At 38.6% G+C, this 25,739-nt stretch overlaps 3 protein-coding genes across 14 annotated transcripts in view; 2 read left to right on the top strand and 1 right to left on the bottom strand.

The window, feature by feature from the left end:
- Nucleotides 1-6,375, top strand: part of FXR1 (FMR1 autosomal homolog 1) — a 65,143-nt gene extending 58,768 nt beyond the window's left edge. For 2 of the 7 annotated variants that reach the window (XM_032298562.1, XM_032298560.1), the window contains 3 exons: nucleotides 360-440; nucleotides 4,526-4,617; nucleotides 5,345-6,375. In XM_032298562.1, the coding sequence (XP_032154453.1) occupies nucleotides 360-440; nucleotides 4,526-4,617; nucleotides 5,345-5,515 (344 nt within the window). In that variant the 3' untranslated portion in view covers nucleotides 5,516-6,375. The remainder of the gene's footprint in view (nucleotides 1-359; nucleotides 441-4,525; nucleotides 4,618-5,344) is intronic. The other 5 variants (XM_032298563.1, XM_032298561.1, XM_032298566.1 and 2 more) reach the window with 3 other exon arrangements.
- A 3,287-nt stretch (nucleotides 6,376-9,662) lies between these two features.
- Nucleotides 9,663-18,777, bottom strand: DNAJC19 (DnaJ heat shock protein family (Hsp40) member C19). 2 transcript variants are annotated; one of them, XM_032298575.1, is made up of 6 exons: nucleotides 18,682-18,777; nucleotides 17,358-17,409; nucleotides 17,203-17,276; nucleotides 16,089-16,168; nucleotides 15,101-15,171; nucleotides 9,663-13,926 (listed from the first exon to the last, which is right to left on the bottom strand). In XM_032298575.1, exons 1-6 carry the CDS (start codon nucleotides 18,682-18,684, stop codon nucleotides 13,856-13,858), a joined length of 351 nt encoding a protein of 116 aa, XP_032154466.1. In that variant the 5' UTR covers nucleotides 18,685-18,777; the 3' UTR covers nucleotides 9,663-13,855. The 2 variants fall into 2 exon arrangements, with proteins under 2 accessions (XP_032154466.1, XP_032154467.1); XM_032298576.1 differs by lacking the exon at nucleotides 18,682-18,777 and adding an exon at nucleotides 18,632-18,664.
- The window catches only part of LOC116565015, a 719,225-nt gene continuing 712,151 nt past the window's right edge, over nucleotides 18,666-25,739 (top strand). For 4 of the 5 annotated variants that reach the window (XR_004275207.1, XM_032298569.1, XM_032298571.1 and 1 more), the window contains exon 1: nucleotides 18,666-18,947. Coding sequence is in view for 4 of the 5 variants with exons in the window: in XM_032298569.1 (XP_032154460.1) it covers nucleotides 18,683-18,947 (265 nt within the window). In the remaining variant the exon portion in view is untranslated. The remainder of the gene's footprint in view (nucleotides 18,948-25,739) is intronic. The other variant, XM_032298573.1, reaches the window with a different exon arrangement.

Raw genomic sequence — 25,739 nt, 5'->3', positions numbered from 1 at the left:
ATCAAGAGTAGGCATTAATTTTTAAGGGCTAAAATGTCATTAACTTCAGTATAAACCAAACTGTAACTGTACCAGAGAGGAAAATGGTGTCCCTGAATGATGGCAGTTTGAGAGTTTGTTTTACTGTGAGTTAAAACCCTCTTAATTTCCAGATGATAATTCCATTTTTAATCCATTTGGAATGCTGAAAGCTACAAAAACGTATTTCCTGTCAGTAAACATTTATTGTTCTATTTTTGGTGTTTAATTAAAAGTTTCTCTTTCCCCTTCTTTAAATCTTTGAAGGAAAGAAGGTTTTTTTGTTTGTTTTTTTTGTTTGTTTTTGTCAGAATAGTTCATGGTAAACTTTGCAATTACAGATGATAGTGAAAAAAAACCCCAGCGACGCAATCGTAGCCGCAGGCGTCGCTTCAGGGGTCAGGCAGAAGATAGACAGCCAGGTAACTTGAGTGGACCTGTTGACAACATCAGGTCACAAGCATGAAAAAAATGTCATATGCCTGCTTTCTAAATATATTATACTTACATGTACACATGTGTGCATATACGTTCAAAATTTGCATTGCATAAGTTGTTTATTCAACTAATAAGACTACTACTATTAAGAAAATGCATTCTTCCTTCACAGCGTAAGCGTTAGTAACTTGTCTAATTGAACTAATGTTGTGTCTCAATTGTTTACATGGAAAGACTGTTGAGAAGACCATTTTGTTCACTTGGCAGTTTCTTCACACTTGAGATGGGGCCTGCCATCCCAGGGGCTATGTTGTAGATTGTGATTGAGGTTGATTGGCAAAACTGGGCAGCTTTTGCATGGTGCCTGCTTACTATATCTGAATTCAGCACCTCAGTTTTGTGGGAGTTGTAATACCCACAGTTTTTTTGAAAAAAAAAAAAAAAAAAAAGTATAAAAGAGAAAAATACTTGAAAGTGTCTCTCACCTAATAAGAGGAATGCATGTTATGTTTTTGTTTACTATAGTGTGATGCCTTTTACACCTACTAACTATTCAAATTAATAGTACTTACTTAGTTTTAGAATGTTTATTTTATGTAGTCATTAATTTTTAACTTTAAAGAAACTTGTTTGCTGTGTCTATTATTTTGAACATAATTCCATTTCCTGTGTACAGAGAATCACATGTATATTCACAATGAAGAAATTGTGTGCACCAGAAATAAACCCCTTTCAAACAAATCAATTTTTGCATTCTTTCCAAAACCAGTTCTTTCATGTGTTTTCCCCAAATAAAAATGTAAATTCTGGCTTCTTTACTATTTTAAATTTAGTGGTTGTAGAGACATTTGGTAAAACTGGTTAAGGGAATTAGTTCCCATTCCTGAAAGTTCATGTTTTAAAGATAGTTGGAAATTTTTAGATCAATTAAATATTGTCAGAAATTCTAAGTGTCCAGAAAAAATATGTTTTCCTTTCCCTTCTATCCTCCCCTCCTTTAATGTTGAGAATATATTTTAGGCCTGGGCTTGGTAGCTCACACCTGTGATCCCAGCACTTTGGGAGGCCAACGTAGGAGGATTGCTTGAGCCCAGGAGTTTGAGACCAGCTTGGGCAGCGTAGTGGGATCCTGTCTAAAAATACAAAAAACTAGCTGGGTGTGGTAGTACGCACCTTTTGCACCAGCTACTCTGGAGGCTGAGGTGGGAGAATCACCTTAGGCAGGGAGGTGGAGGCTGCGGTCAATAGTGATTGTGCCACAGCATCCAGCCTGGATGACAGAGTGAGACCCAGTCTCAAAAAAAAAAAAAAAAAAAAAAGAAATGTTTTAGATGAAGAGATTATTTCATTTGTTTGAAGATGACACAGCAGTGAATACATTATCTGGCCCTACTTTATAAAGAAAATTCAGGATACCCGTATGGGCTTAACATAGGATATATTACATTTATTAACTAGATGTATGGTGGTTTATTACCAAGTCAACAGGCATGAAAAGAGTAACAGTGAGGTTTGTTGGAGAAGAGGCAGAAATTTCTGTATGGTATTAATTGCAACTTGAGTAGTTTGGAGGTTTCAACAATTTGACAATGATTTGTGTTCCATACTGCATCTATTCCTATTTTACTTCTGCTTGGGATTACTAGTTTTTCTCTTTTAAAACTCCTTGCACTCCCTAGCTTGCCCCTTCTCCCAAAAGACAGGGTGGTGAAACAAGCACAAAGTTGTTACCCTTGATCCTGGCAGCAGTTGGGGGCAGCCTCCATCCAGAGTTAATATCTAAACATTCTCTTTTAAACATTCACTTAATTTGATCTCATCTGCTCAAAATTTCTTGTTGCTCTTAGTGTAAATCAAGCAGTGAATATTCTTTACCACACTTAGAATGTGACAGTACACACTTGTGTCCAGTTGATTAACTTGGATCCTTTAGAGGAAGCTCCAGAGTCTGTCATTACACAAATTGCCTGTATTTTTTCTAGATATTATTTATTAATCTGTATTGGACTTCTAAGGGGCTTGTATTATAAGGACTGGCTATAAACAGGTTTTTATTTGAATTGACAGGTTTCTTTTGGCTTCATTTTATTTGGGTAGGGGATATTCCAGCTAAGTGCTTGTTAATTTAGTTGATAACTAAAATATATTATTCTGTCTCTGTACACAGTGGATGAGGGGTTCTAAGAATTGTTTAAACATGTGTTAGGTTGGTGAGTAGTTTTTGCACATACCCGAAAACGGCAAAAAAAAAAACAATTACTTTTGCACCAACCTAATTTACCAGCAGGGTTTCCAATTAGATGAGTTTTCCTAGGTGTCACTGAGGGCTGAACTTGGAAACAGTGCATTTGCTACACTGTTCCCCACACTGGCTAGAATTGTTGTTGTAATGGGTTTGCTACCATGTATGTAGACCTAATAAAGTGGATTATGACAGTAGCCCTGCTCCTGATGTTATAAACTCTTTAATGTAGTTATAAACGTATTAGCAATAAATTTAAATAATTTAAAAAGCTTTAAGATGAGCATACTGAGTTCCATTTTGGAAGGAAAGAGTCAGTTTTCAGATTTGAAACATCTTTAGTGGTTTTCTAGTTAAATGATGTATTTAAGTTCTGAAATAGGTTGTTTCTTTGTGATTTTAACAGATTGATTTAATAGTTATAGAAACTTCTTGGATCTTAAAAAGTGTTAGCATGTTAATTTATAATTAGGAAACATGAATTGTAAATACTATCCAGTTTTTTACTATACCAGAATGATTTAGTTGTTTTCATAGAATTTATACGTTATGGACCAATTCTCCCCATACGTAGTGACTTTAAATAAATAATTTTACCTGAGTTTTTATTCTTTACATTATGAACTTGCTCCCATAATTTAAAAGATAAACTGTTCTTTTACATATCAGCGATTTTCTAAAACAGTTTGTGATAGAAAATAAAGGGTGTTTCAATTAAAGTTTCAATTCTTTGTTTTTGAGACAGTTTTGATCTTGTTGCCCAGGCTGGAGTGCAGTATGGCAGATGTTGGCTCACTGCAACCTCTGCCTCCCGGGTTCAAGTGATTCTTTTGCCTCAGCCTCCCAAGTAGCTTGAAGTAACAGGCATGTGCCAGCACGCCCGGCCAATTTTGCATTGTTCGAGACCAGGTTTCAACATGTTGGTCAGGCTGGTCTCAAATTCCTGACCTCAGGACCATCCTGGCCTCCCAAAGTGCTGGATTTATAGGTGTGAGCCACCACGCCCAGCCCTAGGTTTCAATTCTCGGAGAGAAAGTGCTGAGGTATGTCAGTCCACATTCTGTAGAACATAAGTCATTTGTTGAAGTTCGGTTGACAGTAGGGTGTTGGCTTGAGTTTAGTCTTTTTCCTAATCCACTACTGCCATTTCTTTGCACGAATTTCAGACAGTCCCTACCAACACTGGCAGAGGGGGTGTGGGAGGGGTGTCATTGATTACACTCTGAACCTTTTCCCACTCTGATCAATGTCTACATCTTTAGGGTGGTGTGGTCTGTCATCTTCAGGTTGCTTGTAGTTTGTTACTTTAATCACACAGAATCGTTTCTAGTGTGAAACGTTAAAACAGAACCATAGCATAAACCTCACTTGGATATCTTAATTGTGCTTAAAAAAAAAAAAAAAACTATTTTTGTATCTGATGAAATTTTCAAATTTATCCATGATTTACACCAAATTTGCCTCATTTACCCCCACTGATAATTGCAAACACTGGGCTTAGAACACTGCATTTGTACTTCCTTTTGCTGGTTGTGGGTTTCTCTACAAACTTTGTTCCACAACCTTAGGTTCAACCAGAAACAAATAGGTGGATTCTTGGGAAAGAGGACTTGAATCTAGACTTCCTCAGTCTCAAGTTGGAATTTTCTTCAGCCCAAAAGCCCAGGCAGATTTTTCTAGCTTTGTTTTTGGTTGGAGGTGATACCCAGCTTAAGAAAATTTTGACACTGGGTGACCCACCACTAGTTTAATAGTGAAGTTATTCTTTAGCCATAAACTTTAGAAATATTTTTTCAACACCTGTAATTTTTTTCTCATCTTTAACAGTCACAGTTGCAGATTATATTTCTAGAGCTGAGTCTCAGAGCAGACAAAGAAACCTCCCAAGGGAAACTTTGGCTAAAAACAAGAAAGAAATGGTAAGGAGAATTTAACCTGTAGGTTTTAAATTTTTGGTATGGTTTAGCTTTTTTTTTTTTTTTATTTTTTTTTTTTTTTTTTTTTACTACTATTACTGTGTGATCACTTGTTTCCACAAGTAGACAATACTATTTTAGTTAAAGACTCTTGAATTTGTTCTTGGCCCCACGTAACTAAAGATATGCATGCTTGAGCCTGAAATACTTTTTAGGTAGAACTTCAAATAGCATTTATAAAATTCAGTCTGCCCGAAGACATTGGGCATAGAGACTGTTGCTTAATTCAGGAGCAATAAGCTATATACGTCTTCTCATTGATGGATATAGACCTTTTAAATTTAGTTCTTTTAAATGCTTTGAGGTATTTGATACGCAAATGTGATTTTTCAAAAAAAAAAAAAGGTGAGTAATTTGTTTTATTTAGTATTAACTGTTTATGTGATTTACATGGTGAGCTTTCCAGTGTTTTAAAATTAGGTACAGTTTTTATTAGTATGGATGTTTTGTGTGGTTTGGGCACTGCTAAGAGATACAAAGTTGAAAGACCCATAGAGTGGAATACTTTGCTATTTGTTTTGAATTTTAAAGACGTTTTAATACTTTGATCCATTGTGGCATATGAAACTGAAATTTTTAAATTAGCTAATTAATGTTTATGTAGCTGTTTTCCTCCTCAGCTATAGATTTCATTTATAAAGAAGTTGAAAAAGTTGTCTCCCTTTGGCAGGCAAAAGATGTGATTGAAGAGCATGGTCCTTCAGAAAAGGCAATAAATGGCCCAACTAGTGCTTCTGGCGATGACATTGCTAAGCTACAGCGCACTCCAGGAGAAGAAAAGATTAATAACCTAAAAGAAGAAAACACTCAAGAAGCAGCAGTCCTGAATGGTGTTTCATAAACTGAAGACGTTCCTAGTTTACAGTTCTTTTACATTACATTTACAATAGTGCTTGTACAAGCTTGCCAAAGATAGAATATGGATCGCCAGTCTTTACATCGCACTTTCAGTTCCTCCATTTGGAATTCAAAAAGGGGAGGGATCCTGAGGAAATCATATGTTAAACATAACTTTGACACCTACTGTGTTATAAAATATATCATCAGATGTGCCTTGAGAATAGTATATGTAACATTAAAAAAAGTTGCTGGCTATAGGAAAAAATGTTATTTTGTTTTCAAAATATGGCAGAGATGGGGGGTGGTGGGTGGGGGGATCCCTAACGTAATATTCTTTATGAAAGCATTAGCTGCTTTTGTTACATTTTTAATATGCAACCACTTCTTCACCCGAGGAAAACTAGAATGAAATGCAGTCTACAATATTTTGCACTGAATTGTAATTTCTTCATTAGTTGAGTCTGGAAACTGGTCTGTTTTAATGTGTTTTTTAAATGCTGTATGTAGAGGAAAATCTGCAGACCACTGGAATACATTTGTTAAACTCTAATCTGCAGGGACGCTGGGTGATATTTGGCAGTGACTGTTCTACCTTGAGGCTTTGTTTGGTTTATTTATTAAAGTGTACAGTATTTAAAAATCAAACATAGCTTTAGTTAAAACACTAAGCTGAATTAGTCATGTCCATTCAGACATAACCTGAACTACTGAAAAGATCAATTTCCAGAAGGTTTATTCTGTATAAACTACATGTTAGTCTTCAGTAGAGTATCTTTTTTTTTTCTTTTTTTTTTTTTCTTTTGGTTGTTTGATGTGCAATATGTTTTTGTATGCAGGTAGTAAATAAACTTTGATCTTCCATTTGCTGATTTTTTTTTAACTTTCTACTTTTTACACCAATTATTGCAAAGTAGTTGGAGCTATTTGTAGGCTTAGGATAAGCCTATGCTTTGCTTTTTAAAAAGCAAAGTATAGGATAGTATATTTTGCTTTATAAATGCTATTTATGAGCAAGTATAAATGATTTTTAAAAAGCAAAGTATAGGATAGTATACTTTGCTTTTACTTGCTCATAAATAGCATTAAAATGTCAGTTGGCTATTTAATCATTTTTTAAGAAACCTCTGAAATCTTAACACAAGCTTAGGCTGTTAGATGCATAGCTAATTAATAATAATACATGTGATAATAGGGAAAAAAACCTAAATTCTAATCAAAGGCAACTTTGGAAGACAATGGGGGGTAGCAGGTATGACAAGCAATTTTTAAGTAATAGGCCAATGATTTGCTTCTTGATTTTCAAGTAACTTATTTTGAAGGCGCTCATACCAGTGACTGAAAATTAATATTAAACTTTAGGTATATATTTTAGCCAGAGCTTAATTTTATGAAGATAACATGAAGTTTGTTTTAGAGAACAATGGTACAATAATTAATACAGCTAATTGTGAGGTCAAGTCAAATTATTGTTAGACATAGGGGAAGGGTTGTTCCACATTACATGGACCACTGAGGAAGAGTGACAGCCCTTTGTATTATTTGGCATATGAAAAGTATTTTTTGTGTGCAGTTTGTTAATTTATGTGCATAAAAATGTGATTTTAATTTATATGATCTGAAAGATAATTAAGGATATAGTTAAAAATGTAAAATTTGCCAGGTCAATGTATGTAACCCTATCCCTCAGATTTATTCTAATTAAGGTTAAAATGTGGTTATGTTAAATGCTTTTTCCTAAGGCCTTCTAATTGTTTTTTGGCAACATAATTTTAAAGCTCTGAGTAGTACAACTCCTGTCCTTTATATATAAAAGGTATCAAGTGATTTCATATCCTGATTTTTAAAAATTTACCCACAAATGTCTTTTTTAAAATCAAACAAAGCTAGGAACAGGTTTAAATTGCCTCAGTTCTCTTGCATAATTGGGTTAAAAATTATAAGGTATTAGAAAAATTTTAATGCCAAAATTGTGGTAAAGGAAAAAAATGACTTTTCATTTTCTCCCACGTAGAATAGTCAGATACACTAAAATCTCTTCCACAAGGATTGTTTCAGTGGGAATGGAATAATCAAAAAGCGTGAGGATAGCTCAACCAGTTCTTCATACTCGCAATAAATAATCACACCAAATTCATTTCTTTACAAATGACTAAACCCCATGTCTCGTCCTTTAAAAATACAGGTACTGCAGAATTGTGATAAACATGCATGTGTTTATTTTAGAGCCCACTCCCCAGAGCGTAGCCATGTTTAATTCAGGTAGCCTTTTAAGTGTATTTGAGAGGGGTCTGTCTTGTTGGCGGCTATCCTTGTTAGGCGAGATGATGCTATGGGAAGAACTTGCCAGTACACACTGAACAACCCCCCCAGCAAAAAAGGCATTCTGGAGTCCGGGCGGTAGCATCATTTGAGCTCGGAAGTTCTGGGTCAGTGAGACCTTGTCTCTTTAAAGAGAAGAAAAAAAAGAAGTATTCTGGAAGATCTTGTGCAGTTCCAACAATGTTCAGCATATATATATGCATTCGTATGACACCTGAACTGAATCGTGCAGTAGTAGCTGAGATTATACGGTGGCAAAAATGACCTGCTTTTCCTGCAACTTTGGAAGCCCTAGGATTCTTGATTTAGGCATCACCTTTGTTAAACCTTAAGGGGCCTAAATGGTGTCTCTGGTAACACTTAAGACGTAATTGGCAGAAGTATAATAGGAATACACATATCTTCATTTTGAAAAATAATCATGTATTTTTAACGTGGACTTAGAAGCAGCACATCAAACTGGTGAGTTCACGGAAACTTGCCTGAGCTGCTGCTGGGTTCCACTGCTGCTGTGCTGTCACGTGTTTTTGTAGCTGCTTGCTGTTAGCTGTGTGTCTAGTGTTTTGTAACCTAAGGAGGGTCTTAAGTTGGTACGTTAACTAAATCTTGGATTGAGAAATAGTACCATTTGTATCCTCTGCAAACAGATTTACACTTTTGGGGCTCAAACCAACTAGTGCTTTCATAGGCTGTTGCCTAAGGACAGATAAAAATGGAAAACAGGCTATGTCTAGGGACGTAATGTCCAGGGACAGATGACTGGTGGTTAAGAATGACAGTAAAGGAAAATTATACCTGGATTTTCTTCTGGAAGGTTCCAAGGAACTTGGAATTGAACTCAAATCTACTGTTTTGGCAAATTTCCAAAGAAAAGGATGTTTGTTACTGTCTCAGTCTTCCCGTCTTTGCTACATGGTTTGGATCCCCTATATTTTGTCATAAAAATATCTAAGTGAATTTGCAGGCACCCCCTTTTTAAATTTTAGTTCTTATTAGAACGTGTACTTAAATGGACTATAGTTGCTCATAACTCATGTTAATCTATGATAGCATTTGGTTTTATTTCAGGAGCATTTGAAATAAAGCAGTAACTGCAATCTGCTGTAGTCACTTTTGGCAAGTGGTGGTAACTTAAAACTGATGTATGTTCATTAGATTGAACAGTAGGAAATTACCACTTTTGTGGGTCAAAAATGATCAACTATTAGCAATTTCCTGTGGTTCAATCTAATTACAAATATTTAAAAAGACTATCAGTGTATTACTTTGGATTCAGGATCATCTGTATCTTCTTTACTATTTACAGTACTGAGGCAAGGTACACAAAAATTCTCCTGGAAAAACTATACTGCAGTTCTGTAAGATCCTTTCCCACAGTCCATTTGTTTATTTCTTCCTTTGGTAACTCAAAAAGATGCTTTAAGTAACAGTACAGAATTGGAAGCCGCTATTTTAGTTCTATTAACTTTTCTGTTTTCAATTTTATCCAACCAGAGAGGGCTGCACTAGTTGGTATTTTTAAAGCCCTTCCAATATTAATACAGTTTGAGTCTAGTCACATGTCAGACACTGGGTTAACACCTAACCAAATGCTCAAGTATTCTCATAAGGAGTATGCTGAATTTAAGTGTTTTTTGTTTCACATATGTATCCATCCCATTTTCAACTATGCTGAATGCAATCGATAAGATACTCAAAGCAAAGACAAACTAATTTTTCACTGGGTCTTAGCCCCAGTAATAAGTATGCTACTTAATAGCTTCTTGAATTTCTTGGTATTTCAGTGACTGGTATTTGGTTTTTTTTTTTTTTTTTTTTTTTTTTTTTGGGCTAAAAGTTTTTACACATTTGTATCCTCTTAACTGGATTAACTGTAAAATGTACGTATTGATTTTTTAGTTTTAGAGACCATTTTCATTAAAAGTATTTTCCAATAGCTTTTTCAGATAATTTATACTTAATTGTTGCCTGGTGCCTATATTTCAACCTCTTTAAGCTTCCCTTTTCAACTAACTTGCTGTCTTTAGGTTGTAAATGAAAATGCAAACATATATTTGAAATTTCATTAATTGAAACAGCAGTAAGATGGCAGTGAATGTTAACCATAACAGATTATCTCGTATCACTGGGTGAGGAGTAATAGGTGACACAACATAGGAGCTCTTCATATATCTATATCTTGTTGCTTTTTTTTTTTTTCCTGGCAACTTTCATTTAAATATATCTTGTTGCTAAGGCAGTAGCTGGCTTTAAGCCAATTAACAGCACACTGAACAGCAGTCCAAAAACTAAAAGCAGAGCTTAGGTCATTCAAGTTAACTGGTACTCAAGGTTACCCACTCCAGGATACTTTACATAACCAAAAACCTAGGAGAGCATTCTACATAGTGATTTTTTTTACTTCGTTTACATCAAATTTACCAGTTTTTAAAAAATTAGTCTGTTCTTTCACATTGTTGAGCCATGTTCTAAATTTTCATGTTACCATGTTTGGAGTATCATGTGCACTCAAAATGTGAACCTGCTACAAGCTTCTGGACTGTAAAACCTTGATAGGTCACTGTCAACAGAGAGATGCCTTATATAATTTCTCATGATAGAACTCCGCATTCTAACTAAAACCCCGCTAACCCTTTAAATGAAGCATTATGCCTGTTTTGTTTTTAGACATTTCTGATACAAGGTTTTCTGTATGGGAGGATGTATATATTCAGTATACCGAATTTATTCAGCTTTCAGTGTGGCAGTATGTTAAGATGGTTACCTAATTTTTCTCAGTTCTCACTGTTTTTCCATTTAAATGTTTCCATAAGTACATCATTTGGAAAAATACTTGACGGCAGGAGAACTAAAGGTGGGAAGAGAGTTTAACTTCTAGGACCACCCATTATAGCTCACTTTTTACCAACAAAGCAGTTTTTATATAGCACCTTAGGACTCATTTCTAATAATGTCAACTCAGGTGACCAGTAAAGGCCAAAGGGAAGAGGCTTAAGTGACTCACAAAAACTTTTGATATTCAGGTCTAATATGAAAGCTCTAGATCGGAATTCCCCACAAACTTCTAAGAGGACTAATATGAACACAGTGAATTGGAGAAGACTCTCAGGACCTAATTCTAGTTTCACCAGCTGTGGGGCCTCAAACCATTTGCTCTGGACTTTTGTTTCCCTAGCCATAAATGTGGAGGAATCCTCAGAATTTCAAGTTGCTCATGTATCTTGCCCTTTTACAGAGAAAGCCAGAGCTTTGAAGCTCAGATTTACCTAGCTTTTGCAGAAGTTTAACTTGCAACCTACCTCCCATTTCCTAAGTGTGTTTAATCATGCTGACTTCTCCTGTGAAATATATCTCGAAGCACCAATGAGTAAACACTGAGTAAACCAATGAGACCCCAAGCTACATCCGTAGAGACAAGTACCAGACTCAAACCTCAGTACCATCAAGGAAAACATGCTTAGGTTATCAGAATTGCGAAGGCTGTAGTACAAAAGAGAATAGAACTCGGGATCTGAGAAAGATCAGCCTTTCTCAGCATGTCACCTTGGGTGCTTCATCTTACTAAACTTCCATTTCCTCACGTGAAACGTACTCATCATAACTAGTCATCACATGTGAAACTAAGCACAGTGCTAGCACATATAAGGAAGAATACTTAGCACAGTGCTAGCACATTATAAGTACTCAATAAATGTTACAGATCAAGTATTTTGTAAGAGAATAAAAGTTTTTATGGATTGTATTTGCATCAATTACCTACCATGATGTAGAGCCCTCACAGACGACATTTAAATGTTCAGTTTGCCTAATAGCCTTCAATGAAATACGGATTCTTCTACTTGAAAAAGGTAAGCCTAGAGAAAGTAAAACTGATGACTCTGCAAGAAAAAATGTGCTCTGCTGTGCTGCTCAGTATGAGAGTGGCTTCCATTGTCTTAACACCTGTCTTAGAACAGGTATGCTATTTGCACTAAACACTCAAGTATTTATACCTATTAAGTTAAATTTCCCTTTTTAGAGTTAATGCTTCATTGTCTGTCTTTGAAAAATTTGCTTTTAAGTGAACTATTTCTTCATAAACCTCTTGTTCAGAGAAACATTTTTTGATTTGTCCAATGGACTGAAATAAAAGGTTAGTAAACCAAAATCTAGTTGATCCTCATTATTAGGATTCCTTACTTGTGAATTTGCCTACTCACTAGAATTTATTTGTAACTCCAAAATCAACATCCTTTTCTGGTCATTTGTGAATATTTGCAGTGATAAAAAATTGAGATCAGTTTATGTGCACAAGGCAATCCTGTGCCACGTATCAGCTCTCAAATCATAAACAGGTATCCTTTTTGGGATCTATTTAGTGCCAGGTTTCATGTGTATGCTTTTTGTTGATTTTGCTGTTTTAAGATGGTTCCCAAGAGGAGTAGTGCAGTGTGCTGCCTAGTATTCTTAAATGCAAAGGCGGCCGTGATGTGCCCAGCGTGAGTTACAGTGCTGTTGGCTGTGAATTCAGTTAATGAAATACTACTAAAGGTGTTTTCACGCAGAAGCATGTAGATGAAGGTTATATACTGACTGGCAGACAAAACTGTGACAAAAGGGTCACAGAATCTAATTCTCTTAGGAACTTGTCACTTATTTGCGACTTCAGTGTTCACAACCGCCTTAAAAAACAGAATTACCACAAACAAGAACCAACTATACCTTTCTGTCTGCTTTTCCCTGGAAATAATTATCCTGTATAAAAGTCTTAGAAGCTAGTGCTTCAGCATGACACTAAATCATAACAGACTCCATCAGATTTTAAACAAGGGTATAGGATAGAAAACACAAAGAGCAGATACACCTTTAAGAGGCAGATAAATATTACCTCCACTACTTTTTAACCTCAGAAGTCCTTGTATCCTCCATTAATAACTAAGAACCTTCTAATGATTTAAGGACGTTTAGATGGTAGGTATTATACTTTATCATATTAGAGCTATGCATAACAAATACTCCTCTTGGGAAATACAAGTTTATGTCAGATGTTTTATACAGGTCCTCTGGTTGAGATCCTTATATATTTTATGTTAGATTAACAGTAAGTAATCTGCCTTTAAACATCATTTATTAGTGTATAAATTAATAGTCCAAATTGAATATTTTGATATTGAGAACATTTCAGTTTTGCTAACAGTGTTTAAGCTTAATCATAATTACAAAAGTTTGATTGTCAAGAAATAGCCAACTGAAGGAATAATTTATAAATGGTCAGTACCTTTAAGGGGCTAGCTGAATACAAAGTAAATACTTCTCATGGCTGTAATCCCAGCACTTTGGGAGGCTGAGGTGGGAGGATTGCTTGAGCCCAGAAGGTTGAGGCTGCAATGAGCTGATTGTGCCAGACCTGTACTCTGAAATCTTTATCATACTATTTTTAATGTATGAAATACTGTTTATTAATATATGTATGTAAATAGAATACATATACACCCACCCACACCCCTAGGTCAATTTCTCAGGTCTAAGCTGTGGCTAAATTCACTTTTAAATACAAGGTTCCAAGTATCCAAGTTGCTGGGCCAGTTGCCTGTACCTGGAACAGCCTTTTTTTTTATCTTTTTTGTTTCTTTTTAAACTCATAAGACTCCCTACTTGAACAGCTTGAGTGAATTTCTATCATACTATTTATCACACAGTCCGATTACCAGTTTATCAGTCTCCCATTAAAGTGGGGGCTCCCTGAGAGCAAGGACTGTCATCTTCACTTTGCCTTGAAGAGTAGACATAGGTCCCAAATCATCTGCTAAATGAGGAATGAACAATATTAATCTTCAAATGGTGTTTGCCCATAATATGCAAATATTCTAAACTATGGTCTAATTTAAAATCCCCGTGTTTAAACAAAAATTATACCAAGGCTTTGAGATTTAGCTTGTGCTAAATCGTTTTTTAAAACTGTAACTCTGAGGCATTTTATTATAAAAAGCTAGTACTCATATACATAAAGTAATATGTACTTAAAATTCATGATACATTTACTTCATTTTTTAGCTTGACCTTCTAGCAGATCTTTAGCTTCATTGATTTTGGCTGCTATATACGGAGACCCTCCTATAGGAAGAAAGAAAAAAGAACAGTTTCAATACGGATTCTCGATTTCTGCCTGATACTCTTGTTTCAAGGACTCCAGTGCTTATCTGAGGTAGAAATAGCAGAAATGGTGTTTTTAATTTTTAAAAAATAACCTTGACACTGCAACTGGATGACCAGATGGGAAATGAAGTAACTTACATGGGAGAGATTTCTACAAAAACGACACCTTTTTAGAAAGCTTAAACTGACAGAAAAAGGATTTCTATAACGTATAATAGATACATATGTATATGCCTTTGAAATGGCGTTAGCCTATTCATGATTACGGGTCATGAGTGAACTTCAATTATACCATGTTATTTTAAAACCATGATATTCTCAGAGGCTTCTGAGCTCTGAGTTTACTAGAAAGATGTTTGCTTTACATTCTTCTTCTGTCCAGTTTTTCTTTTCCTATTATCTACTGTCCCTTCACAATGTCATCTACAGCTGCTGTCCTGTGAAATCTGCTGGAGGAGTGACTCTCAAAGTGTGGTCCGAAGACCAGCAAGAAATAACAGCAGCAAATTTAGTATACGTGTGTATTTTTGGGGCGCCACTGCAGACCTAAATACAAGCTAAATTTCATAAAAGAGACTGTGAAGTCAGATGTTGAACAATTAAAACCCTGTTTAAACTGTCAAAACCCTCTTTAGTAATGAAAGCTCTCTTCTGTATAAGGAAAAGGATATGACCACTAGAACATGAATTCTGTGGTCTATTTTTTGGTATTCAAAGGAATTCTTTCTTTTCTTCAGCACAGCCAAGGCTGCTTAGAAGTGCATCAGAAACGAATAAATAAAGCCCGTAAGTTTCTATCTAGGTAATCTCCATTTCAAGGTATCCAAAATGGATGAGGAAAAATTACAGTTTAGTTTTACTGAAATTTAGCATTTTAATTATAATTAAATGTAGGCCCAAAACCCCACAAAACATATTAATAGTAGCACTTACATCTGCTCATTCTGTAAATAAAAGTTTGCACTCAATTCCTTTTAAGACACCAAAAATATATGGCTCCAGCCTAGGAGACAATACTTACACACAGATTTAGGTGTTTCCCTTCTAATAGCCAGGAATTTGAGATAAAATTATTCCATTAGTAACAATTAGTCACACCAGCATCTACAACAAGGACTTAATGACTACTTACCTTTGTCAGGATGATTTAAAAGCATAATTCGTCGGTGAGCATCTCTTATTTTCCCTTTATTGGCAGTAGGGCTAATTAAAAACAAAGTAGTTACTTCAGCCTACTTCCTCATCACATCAAAAAAACTATACATAAAGGCCAATTAAAGACGTGTGACTGGTAAATTAACAGTACGAAAAGTTTAGAAACCTCAACACACACAAAATGCATGTCCTAAATTGGGGGACTAAACTGCTCCTTAGAAAAGTAAGGCATTCTCAAAAATGTACTGAACTTGTAATATACATTACAACAGTCCTTTTATTGATAAGAAAAACATGTTTAAGGATTTGAAAACGAAGGCAGATTTCCTTTTGTTTTTAAATGAAGTTTCACTGTGTGACCAGGCTGGAGTGCAGTGGCTTGATCTTGACTCACTGCAACCTCAGCCTCAGGTTCAAGTGATTCCCCTGCCTCAGCCTTCCGAGTAGCTGGGATTACAGGCACACACCACCACACCTGGCTAATTTTCATACTTTCAGTAGAGATGGGGCTCACCATGTTGGCCAGGCAGGTCTCGAACTCCTGACCTCAAGTAATACACCTGCCTCAGCCTCTCAAAGTGCTGGGATTACAGGGTGAGTCACCATGCCCGGCCGAAGGCAGAATTTCACCATAAAAATGTCAGGTAACAGAGAACACTGAACACTGATAATCTGCTGAGGAGTCTATCTTTCAATAAATGGAAAAGTGCCTGTGTTTTAGCAAACACTCTAGGGAAAAAAAGTGCTTAAGTGCCAGTGTGCCTTCTCATCTGAAGGAGTGCTAAGACCTTAAAAATAACATAAAAGGAACAGTACAGCTTCATTGACTAGAATTGATAATATCAATCTTCCTAGGACAAAATCCTCCATAAACCCCTCCTATTAAAGGAGAGAAGGTCTTTCTTATATTTCCTCATGGCTCTAGAGTGGTAGAAAAATGCTAAAAGTATTAGAGATTATTTTACCTTACACCTAGTATTAATGCTGCTTCCCGTTTTGTCATTTTGGGTTCAAACCCACCTCTGTAATAGCCACCACTGAAGGCCTGAAAGAAGAAATGCATTTGTAAATAAAGGTTAATAGAATAAACGAAGTTGCTTTAAAAAAGAAGTCTGGAATGTTCACAGAACCAGAAGAAAAACTGATACTTAAGAGGACTTTAAGTGCAATTCCCGAGGTATTTTAGCTAAAGCTAAATAAAGCTTATAAATAAATAGCAACATGTAGTATTTTAATGATTATTAAACAGATCCATTTTTTTTCCTGCCAATATGAACTACCTTAGAAATATAGGACAAAAGAAAAAAAAGTCTCTGAAAGCCAGCTCTTCCAGGAGTAAAGGAAAGATAGTTCCAAATTAGCCATATTATAGATAAAAGTCTGCAAGAAGTGCCTTAGGAACAGGATGTGGAGGTCTTTTGAGACAAGAGATTCAAGGGTATTTGTAGTAAGACTTTAAGATATAGATACAGAAAATACCACTATCAGGTCCTCTGAGCTTGCTATGTCAGAAATCATATTGGTAAAGCCTACAATCATTCCATTCTGTTACACTTAATCACAACATAAATATTCAACAGGCTATCACAGCCCAATCTATTCCTAACTGTGACCACAGAGGGTAAGACCGTAACATCAGGTCAAACCCTATAGCCTAATTCACTACAGTATGATGTTTGGGAGTGCCAGGGCCACATGGTAAGATCAGATCACTTTAGAATCTTACATCCCTCTGTGTGTGTGATGCAGATGAAGGAAAACAAGAACATGTACAGATGATACTGAAGCTGACAGTATATGAAAAAAGTGATATTAACTTCCACAAGAAAGTTAGGTCTAGCGGGGTACTAGATTTGTCAACACCCCACCCAACTCTGTCGCATATAACATCTGATGTTTCAGGGTGGCACCATTACAAAGTTCAGAACTTCTCTACTCTCCTGTGGGAAGCAAGGAAAAGGGTCCAAAGCAATCACTTAGAGCTTCAGGGTTGTTTGGAAATGTACCCTTCCTGAAGTGTGGCTCTAGGTTTTAAACATAAGCAGCGAAGAATTAGCAAAAGTGTTCATTAAGTCTTACAGATTTTGGTAGACTCTGAAAAACTTGTTTTACTTGAGGCTCCATATGCTTCATGGCTTGCAAAACATAACGGCCTAAAACCAAAAGCAACAGAATAAGTAAACTAAATCTCCAATCTCTCCGACTTCACTTCCGCCCCCAAACCATAAACAAACCTGCAAATCCTGCAGCTGCAATGGTCAGTCCAACTGCTACCATTGTACTGGCCTGGTGAAGGGGAGAAGAGCAAACATTTACTCCTCTGATTCCCACCCTTTCTCATTTTGCCCATTCTCCCATCCCCCAGCTCATTACAAACTACATTTTAATAGAAGAAACAACTTTTTTTTTTTTGAGTCGGAGTTTAGCTCTTGTTACTCAGGCTGGAGCGCAATGGCGCGATCTCCGCTCACCGCAACCTCCGCCTCCAGGGTTCAGGCAATTCTCCTGCCTCAGCCTCCTGAGTAGCTGGGATTACAGGCACGCGCCACCATGCCCAGCTAATTTTTTGTATTTTTAGTAGAGACGGGGTTTCACCATGTTGACCAGGATGGTCTCGATCTCTTGACCTCGTGATCCACCCGCCTCGGCCTCCCAAAGTGCTGGGATTACAGGCATGAGCCACCGCGCCCGGCCCTTTATTTTTTTAAAGAAATGGAGTTGCTTTGTTGCCTAGGCTAGTCTTAAACTCCTGGCCTCAAGCAATCCTTCCACCTCGGCCTCCCAAAGTGCTAAGATTACAGGCATAAGACACCATGCCTAGCCGAGAAACAACTTTTAAGGCGAAAATATTCTGCCCAATGATCCTTAAAACTGTGTCTGTTATACTCAATGCATTAAAGTCACCGGATTTATTACTATGGAAAAGAGGGCAAGTCGATTTGCTTATTTACCCCTGCAACAGTGAAAAATAAAATACCGTCCCTTTGAGAACTTCTTTCATCCCCGGACAAATTAGGTCACATTGAAGTTCAATCAAAAGTAGTGGAAATAAGGTTTCTGCTAGAGGAGGAAAAACTGCTCACAGACGGCTCCTGTGAAATTCTGATACAGCGTTTTCGAGGCTACACGTGGGCTAAACTAGACTAACGCCTTCGGCACTGCCCTGTTGATTCCTAAGGAGAGGCCCAAATACTTTCGGATAGGAGGGAGAAGACACCTGCCAGCGACAGCAAAGGAAGGATGCAGCAGCGTGCAGCCAGTGCCGTGACGACGTGTCAGGGCGAGGGCAGCTACAATCAAATAAGTTTCCACTCGTCTCCGGGTCCACGACAGGTCCAGGGAAGCAACCCCTTAGCGCCCAGAGCCCGGGGACCGCGGACACGGCGCTGGAGCGCCGTCAGAGGGACGAGGTAGAAACACAAAGACCCACGAGCTGCGAGCCAAAAGGGCTGTGCCCTGGCGAGCAGGACGCGCCCAAAGCCGAACCCTCCCGCCCGAAGCTGCACACCTCTGAGCCCGGGAGCTGAGGTCGCCAGGGATACCCGAGGCCGCACTCACCATGGCTGCTGCGGCTGGCTTCCCTCGCTTCCACCGGGAGCCCGGCTCATCCCAGCGCACAGACCGCGGCGGACGCCCGCACGCCCCGAGCAGAGCGACGCACCTGCGACCGCACGCACGAGCCGCCGAGCACCGGCGCCCGACGCCACGCCGCCGGCGCTGCCGCAAACGAAGCCGCAAAACTGTCGTAAAAGGGGTCGCGGAGGAGACGGAGAGTCGCGCCAGCGGCGGACGGGCGGAGATGGCGACTTCGGGTTGGTGGAAGGGTGGGCGGATCTTTTCCTTTCTCGGCGCCGGGGTGGGGCTTCTCTGTGTCTTCTGCCCTTTGCTCCTGGGCGGTGGGGGTTCGGAAATTCTTGCGGGGAAGGGCGCGGGCAACCTTCCTCAGCACGCGTTTCTTTTCCTACCTCTTAGCACCTCGTTTTGCCTTTATTTGGTTGATGTTAATAACTGTCAAGGGCAGTGAATTTACTTAAACTTTGCTGTAACCAATTTCCACCACGAACCCAAACAAATTGTCACCCAGTGTGGGAAATGAGATGCCCAGAAAATCAAATGAAGCCAACCGCACTGTGTTTCAGGCGCTGCTCGGTAACATTTTTTTTTTTAATTTGAAAGAACTTCATGTAAGGATGTGACTTGACAAGGCTTTCTGTGAATGTTTGGGTTTTCATTTTGTAGACGGGGATTCAAGACAGTTCATATTCTGTCTGAAAAGTGCTATTTAAGAGTTTCCCCCTCACCAAAAATAATAAGTAGGGCTGGATTTTACTCTTACGTGGACATCAGTTTTATATATCCGTACTTAAATGCTTGAGAAGAGAAAAACAATGGAGACAATAATTTTTTAAATGCAGTGTTTGCATGATCAAAATAAGTGTGGAATCACTTCCCACTTAGAATTTACAGAGTATTAAAAATCTGTTTACATTGCAACGCAGTTCTGCTTTAATGAATTAGTTAGTTATTAAACAAATATGCAAAATTTTTGGCTTCGTTTTCCTTATCTGTAAAAAGTTTGCATTTGACAATCCAAGAGCTCTTCTAGCTCTAAAGATTTTGTAATATAATTTATTGCCAACACATGATTTAAGGTGACATCCAGCACTAAGACACTAGCATTAAGTTTATAACTTTCTCTTTTGCCTCTCTTTTATCTAGTTTTTACCGAACAATTGCAGAATAATCAAGTGAGGCATAAGATACTGGGACCAAATTGGCTAGAATGCTATCTGGAAAATTTTATTATGTGTACTTTTGGTATGTACAAACTATGGCGTGCAGTTTTCTGGAGGAATAGATTTACAATAGAATCTAATTAGCTCTGAGACTTTACAAAAGCCCGGACTCAGGAAATTGGGAGTGGCAACACAGAAAGACACTTTGTTGAGCAGGAGATAGCTCTGTTTTTGATGGCAGATCAAACTGTCACTTACTAGCACTGTGACTTGGACAAGTTATTTCTGATTGAGTTTCCTCATTTGTAAAATGAAGGTAGTGGAGTTTTTGTGAACATAGAGATTATGCACATATTGTGTTCTGCATGTGGTCGTCACTCAGTGTGGGGCTGTTATTATTATGAGGGAAGCCAGAGTGCAAAGCCTTCCTGATTCTCATGATACCGCACTCAGGAATCTAAGTCTGGTTACCTCTTACCTACCTGTCAAGATCCTAGAAAGAGCTTTGAAAAGTAATCTTTTCAAATGTCCACTGACTGACGAATGGATAATCAATCCTTGCTTCTTCTAGCTTCTGGCAGCTGCCAGCATTCCTTGACTTGTGACTGAATCACTGCAGTCTTGTAAGCCAGCATCTTGAAATCTCACTCTGCTTCATCTTTACATTGTCTTGCTCTTCTGTTTATAAAATCTTCTTCTGGTTTCCTCTGAGAGGATACAAATTGCATTTATGGGCCATCCAGATAATCCAGGCTAATCTCCCCATCTCAAGATCCTTAACTTAATCATAGTTTAGAAGACTTTGCCATGTAAGGTAACATTCACAGGTTCCAAGGATTAGGACATGATATCTTTGGGGCACATTATTTACTATAGAAAGTAATAAAAGACAAAAGAGGGGGGTAGGGACAAAAGAATGAGAAAGGACTCAGGTACATCTTCTTAGTTTCTTGTCCCAAATTTGTAAATCGGGTAAGTCACTTCTCCTTGGAAAGAAATAAGTGAGAGTCAAGAGCAGTAGCTGAGAGTGTTCTTGCACTGTGGCTTTCCAACAGTTTTTTGACTGTCATCCTTAGTAAGAAATACATTTTACACTGTGACCCAGGGAGAAAATACATATTTGCACGTGCAAATATACCTAGTAGAAATGTATTTATGAGACAATACTTATCCTTACTTCATGAAATGCATGCTGGTCTTTTCTGTTTCTTAAAAAGTAAGTTCTAGAAAACCTACCAAACTCACAGCCCACTAATTGGTCATCATCTAAAGTTTGTAAATTATCACTCTGCAAAAATCCACATTTGTAACTATAATGCCAGGCAAATAAGGGGTTCCCCCACCAGCTAAAAACCATGTGCCAGACATTCTGCTGAATGCTTTACCTAGATTGTTTCATTTCACTCTGTGAAAGTAACATTTACTTCTGTTTTGCAGATGAGGCTATATTGCTAGAGGCATTTCACTTTTCCCCAGATCCTCTCTCTACCTTTTTGTCCTGTTCTGTGTTCCAGAGGAGCAGAAAAGGTTAGGAGGTGACCTTAATGCACTCTGTCAATGAGCAGCTCCCTCTTTTTCTGGCTTAGAGTTCATTTAGGTCTGTAGTCAGGAGATCAGAAGGCAGGAGGAAAGTGAATTCGTGGTTTTTATTTCCACCTCTCACTTTCTGGTGATTGCTGTAGGCTGACTGAATTGGTCTGCTGAAGAATACAGCTCCTACTGTGTGCATGTGTTCTGGCAATTACTCCTGCCTCTCCCTCCTTTAGATTTAAGGGTTGTCATGCCTTTACTACTGGCCCCTACTGCCTTGCTAGTCACAGGGCACTTGAATATTTTCTGCTAGTTTCCCTTAATCCTGTCCACATCTTGGTAAACAGCCCTCTAATCAAACTTTCCACTTGGCTGTGGTCTGAATGTTTGTCTCCCCACAAATTAATATGTTGAAACCTAATAACCAATGTGATGGTACAAAGAGATGGGGCCTTTGGAGAGTGATTAGATCATAATGGTAGAGCCTTGTGAGTTGGATTATCGCCCTCATAAAAGAGGCGTGAGAGAGACTCTCATTCCTTCCACCCTGTGAGAACGCATTGAGAAGGAACTGTCTGTGAAACAGAAAGGGAGCTGTTGTCAAACGGATTCACTTAGAGTGAAAAGATGGCTGTCTATGAAGAGATGGGCCCTCATCAGACACCACATCAGTCAGCACCTTATTCTTAAACTTCACCTTCCAGAACTCTGAGAAACAAATTTTTGTGTTTATGAGCTACCAGTTTATGGCATTTTGTTACAGCAGCCCAGACTAAGGCAGTGTACCATCTATTTCCAACATGAATAGTGACTATTATGTTTATGCTTTTTTTTTTTCCTTTTTGAGTCAAAGCCTTGCCCTGTTCCCCAGGCTGAAGTGCAGTGGCTCACTGCAGCCTCTAAGTCCTGGCCTCAAGCGATCCTCCCTTCTTAGCTTTCCAAGTTAAGGGGACTATAGGCATGAGCCACTGAGCCCAATTTGATGATGACTGTTATAAAAGGCCATTGCAATAATTCAAATGAGAAACGACGGTAACAGTGGAGGTAGAGTGAAGGGATGGACTCTTGCTTATATATTTCAGGTATAGCTGATAGAATTTGCTGACGGATGAGACGCATTGTGTGAGAGAAAGAGAGAAGTCAAGAATGTCTCCAAAGCTAGAGGCTTTAGCAACTGGAAGGACGGATTTGCTGCTGAATGGGGCTGGAAAAACTTCAGAAAGAGCAAGAAGCAGGAAGTGGAAGGCTTTTGCCATGTTCAGTTTGAAATGCCAATGAGAAACCACATAGTGTCGTTCAGTCAGTAATTGGACATACAGCTCTGGTGTCAAAAGAGAGGTTTGGGAGTCTTCAGCCCATGGGTGGTCTTTGAGGACATGGAACAGATGAAGTCATCCTTTGCATGACTGGAGCAGAAAAAAGAGGAATAAGAACTGTGTTTTGGGTTGCATCTGTGTTTGGAATTCGGTACATGAGGAAAAAAACAAAATGATGTAATAGACTGAAAAAGGGTAGGCGTAAGCCAGGTAAGGTAGTGTCTTGGTAGCCAAGTGAAGAAAGTGTTCAATGGAGGAAGTCATTAGCTGTGTCAAATGCGGCTAATATCCTGAGGGAGAGCCTTTGGAAACAAAAAAGCAAGACAAGCAAACGAGTGTTGCTAGTAGTCAAATAATAAAAAGAACTGAGAATTGACTACCGAAGGTCATATCATGAGACTTTCTGTGGTGTGATGGGAATGAAAGTTTGATTGGAGTGGGTTCAAAAGAGGATGGGAGGAGAGAGAGTGAAGATACAGATTCTAAAAAATCGCTTTCAAGGAATTTTGCTGAAAAGGAAATTAGAGAAATGGGCAGTATGAAAGGAGGAAGCAGTGTAAGGAGAGCTTTGTTTTTCTAAAAAACGCTGACAAGAATGAGCTTTGATAAGGTAGAAGAAACAAAAGTGGCCGGGTGCGGTGTCCTGCGCCTGTAATTGCACACTTTGGGACGCTGAGGCAGGCAGATAATGAGGTCAAGAGATCGAGACCATCCTGGACAACACGGTAAAACCCCATCTCTACTAAAAATACGAAAATTAGCTGGGTGTGGTGACGCACCTGTAGTCCAAGCTACTCGGGAGGCTGAGGCAGGACAATCACTTGAACCTGGGAGGCAGAGGTTGCAGTGAGGTGAGATTGCACCACTGCACTCCAGCCTGGGCAACAGGGTGAGACTGTCTTAAAAAAGAAAGAAAGAAAGAAAAGAAGAAAGAAAGGAAAAGAGAAGCATGTTTATCTGCTATAGGAATGATTTTATAGAGGAGAAAAATTGGAAAAATTTATTGAATTATGTAATTTAAGAATGCGAAGAAAATGTAGAGACCATATTTCTCCTGCAGTTTATTTTATAAATGAGGAAACAGGGCCTCAGAGTGGTTGACTGACTTTTCTAAATCCCTGACAGAGTCCTGTAATTGTTTGCCTTGCTGTTAGCTATCCAGAAGGTATGTTAGGGTCATAAAATTAGAAGGTCCTAGAATTGCGTTTGCCTGTATCTCCTTGCCGCTCTTTCTAGGGATTATTCGATGTCTGGATTAGTGACATCTAAATTCCTCACTAGTAGCCATTTAAGCCCAGGAGATCTATCTTGTGTGGGCAGCTGTTCACATAATGCTAAATGGAAAAGCCCTTTGCCTAAAACTCAATGGCACTCAATGGCAAAAGATAGATATTCCCTTCTTTCCCTTCTTCTTTGTTCTACCCATTTTTGTCTCTTCCTTCTCTCCTGTCGTTCTCTCTGCCCACTGCAACCCCTACCTCGGGTTCAAGCAATTCTTCTGCCTCAGCCTCTGAGTAGCTGGGACTACAGGCATGCACCATCATGCCTGGCTGATTTTTGTATTTTTAGTAGAGACAAGGTTTCACCATATTGGCCAGGCTGGTCTCGAACTCCTGACCTTACGATTCACCTGCCTCGGCCTCCCAAAGTGCTGGGAATACAGGTGAGAGCCACCGTGCCTGGCCTCGCTCCTTTCTCTCAATGATCCTGCCATCTTCTGACAATCTACTGTGAAAAGAAAATAAAAACATGGGACCCCAGTTCACTACTCCAAAAGAAAGAAATGAAGCAAAAAGCTGACTTTCCTTTTGTTCCTCAGCAGATAGCTGCAGATTCAAAGTTAAATATCTCCACAGGTAGCTCCTCTCTGTTCACCTTATCTTCTGCAAAGTGTTGGTTAACTGAGCATGAGACAAATGCATTGCTGACTCATGTCTTGCCTGCTCTTTTTCTCTTGCAACATGTGGATTACCATACTTTCTCTCCCAGCGCATGTTTCCTCTTTAAATATGGAAGCCCTCAAAATTATCTTTGGAGGATGGCATAGACCACAGACTGTTTCTGTGATCCTGTGTTTATTTCTTACGGGCATGTTCTTAGCCATATCAAAATAAACTTCTAAATTGATTGAGACCTGTCTCAGGTGCTTATTGGTTTACACTACCATTGGGAATTCATCCTGTGTTGCCTGTCTGAATGTGAAATTCTTCGTAAATGACCGGACTGAGATACGATCAACAGACGCTTGTATGATGTGTTTTAATAGATCATCTTGGTATTATAACTAGTCAAAGGAAGATTTTAATTGGAGTGCAAAAAAAGAAAGAAAAGAAGGAGAAGACATTTAGAGCAAGAGAAGGGTTGAGGACAGGCCCAGGTAGGAAAGACGTGAGGACCCAGGGCACTGAGGAAGAAGAGGGGATGCTGGGAAGCCAGAAGGGAAGACCCAGCATCCAGTCACCTTTTCTTCCTGCTGGCCTCATCTGCATCCAAGTCAGGTGGCCCTGCTCTGCCCTGTGGCTATTATAAAATAATTTATAACTGTTTCTTCTGTGATTTTCTCACCCCTTTCCTCAACTTGCTTCATTTTTCTCTCATTGCATCTGTTTTGTTTTATTTTATTTTATTTTATTATTTTTTGACACTTAGTCTTGCTGTGTCACCCAGGCTGGAGTGCAGTGGTGCAATCATAGCTTACTGCAGCCTCGAACTCCTGGGCTCAAGCAATCCTCCTGCCTCCACCTGCTGAGTAGCAGGGACTATAGGTGTGTGCCACCACACACAGCTAATTAAAAAAAAATTTTTTTTTGTAGCGATGGTGTCTTTCTATGTTGCCCAGGTTGGTCTGGAACTCCTGGCTTCAAGTGATCCTTGGGCCTTGGCCTCCCCAGTGTTGTTATTACAGGGATGAGCAACCATGCCCAGCTTGCACCTGTTTTAGACTGACCTACTTTCCTTTCCTTTCTAATTACAAAGACTGGGATGTGTGTGTGTGTGTGTGTGTGTGTGTGTGTGTGTGTGTGTGTGTGTGTGT

Source organism: Sapajus apella, unplaced genomic scaffold, assembly GCF_009761245.1.
Source record: "Sapajus apella isolate SASKATOON/1434 unplaced genomic scaffold, GSC_monkey_1.0 scaffold38, whole genome shotgun sequence".
Classification (NCBI taxonomy): domain Eukaryota; kingdom Metazoa; phylum Chordata; class Mammalia; order Primates; family Cebidae; genus Sapajus; species Sapajus apella.
Note: the sequence above shows the minus strand (reverse complement) of the source record. Positions and strands in the feature narration are given on the sequence as shown.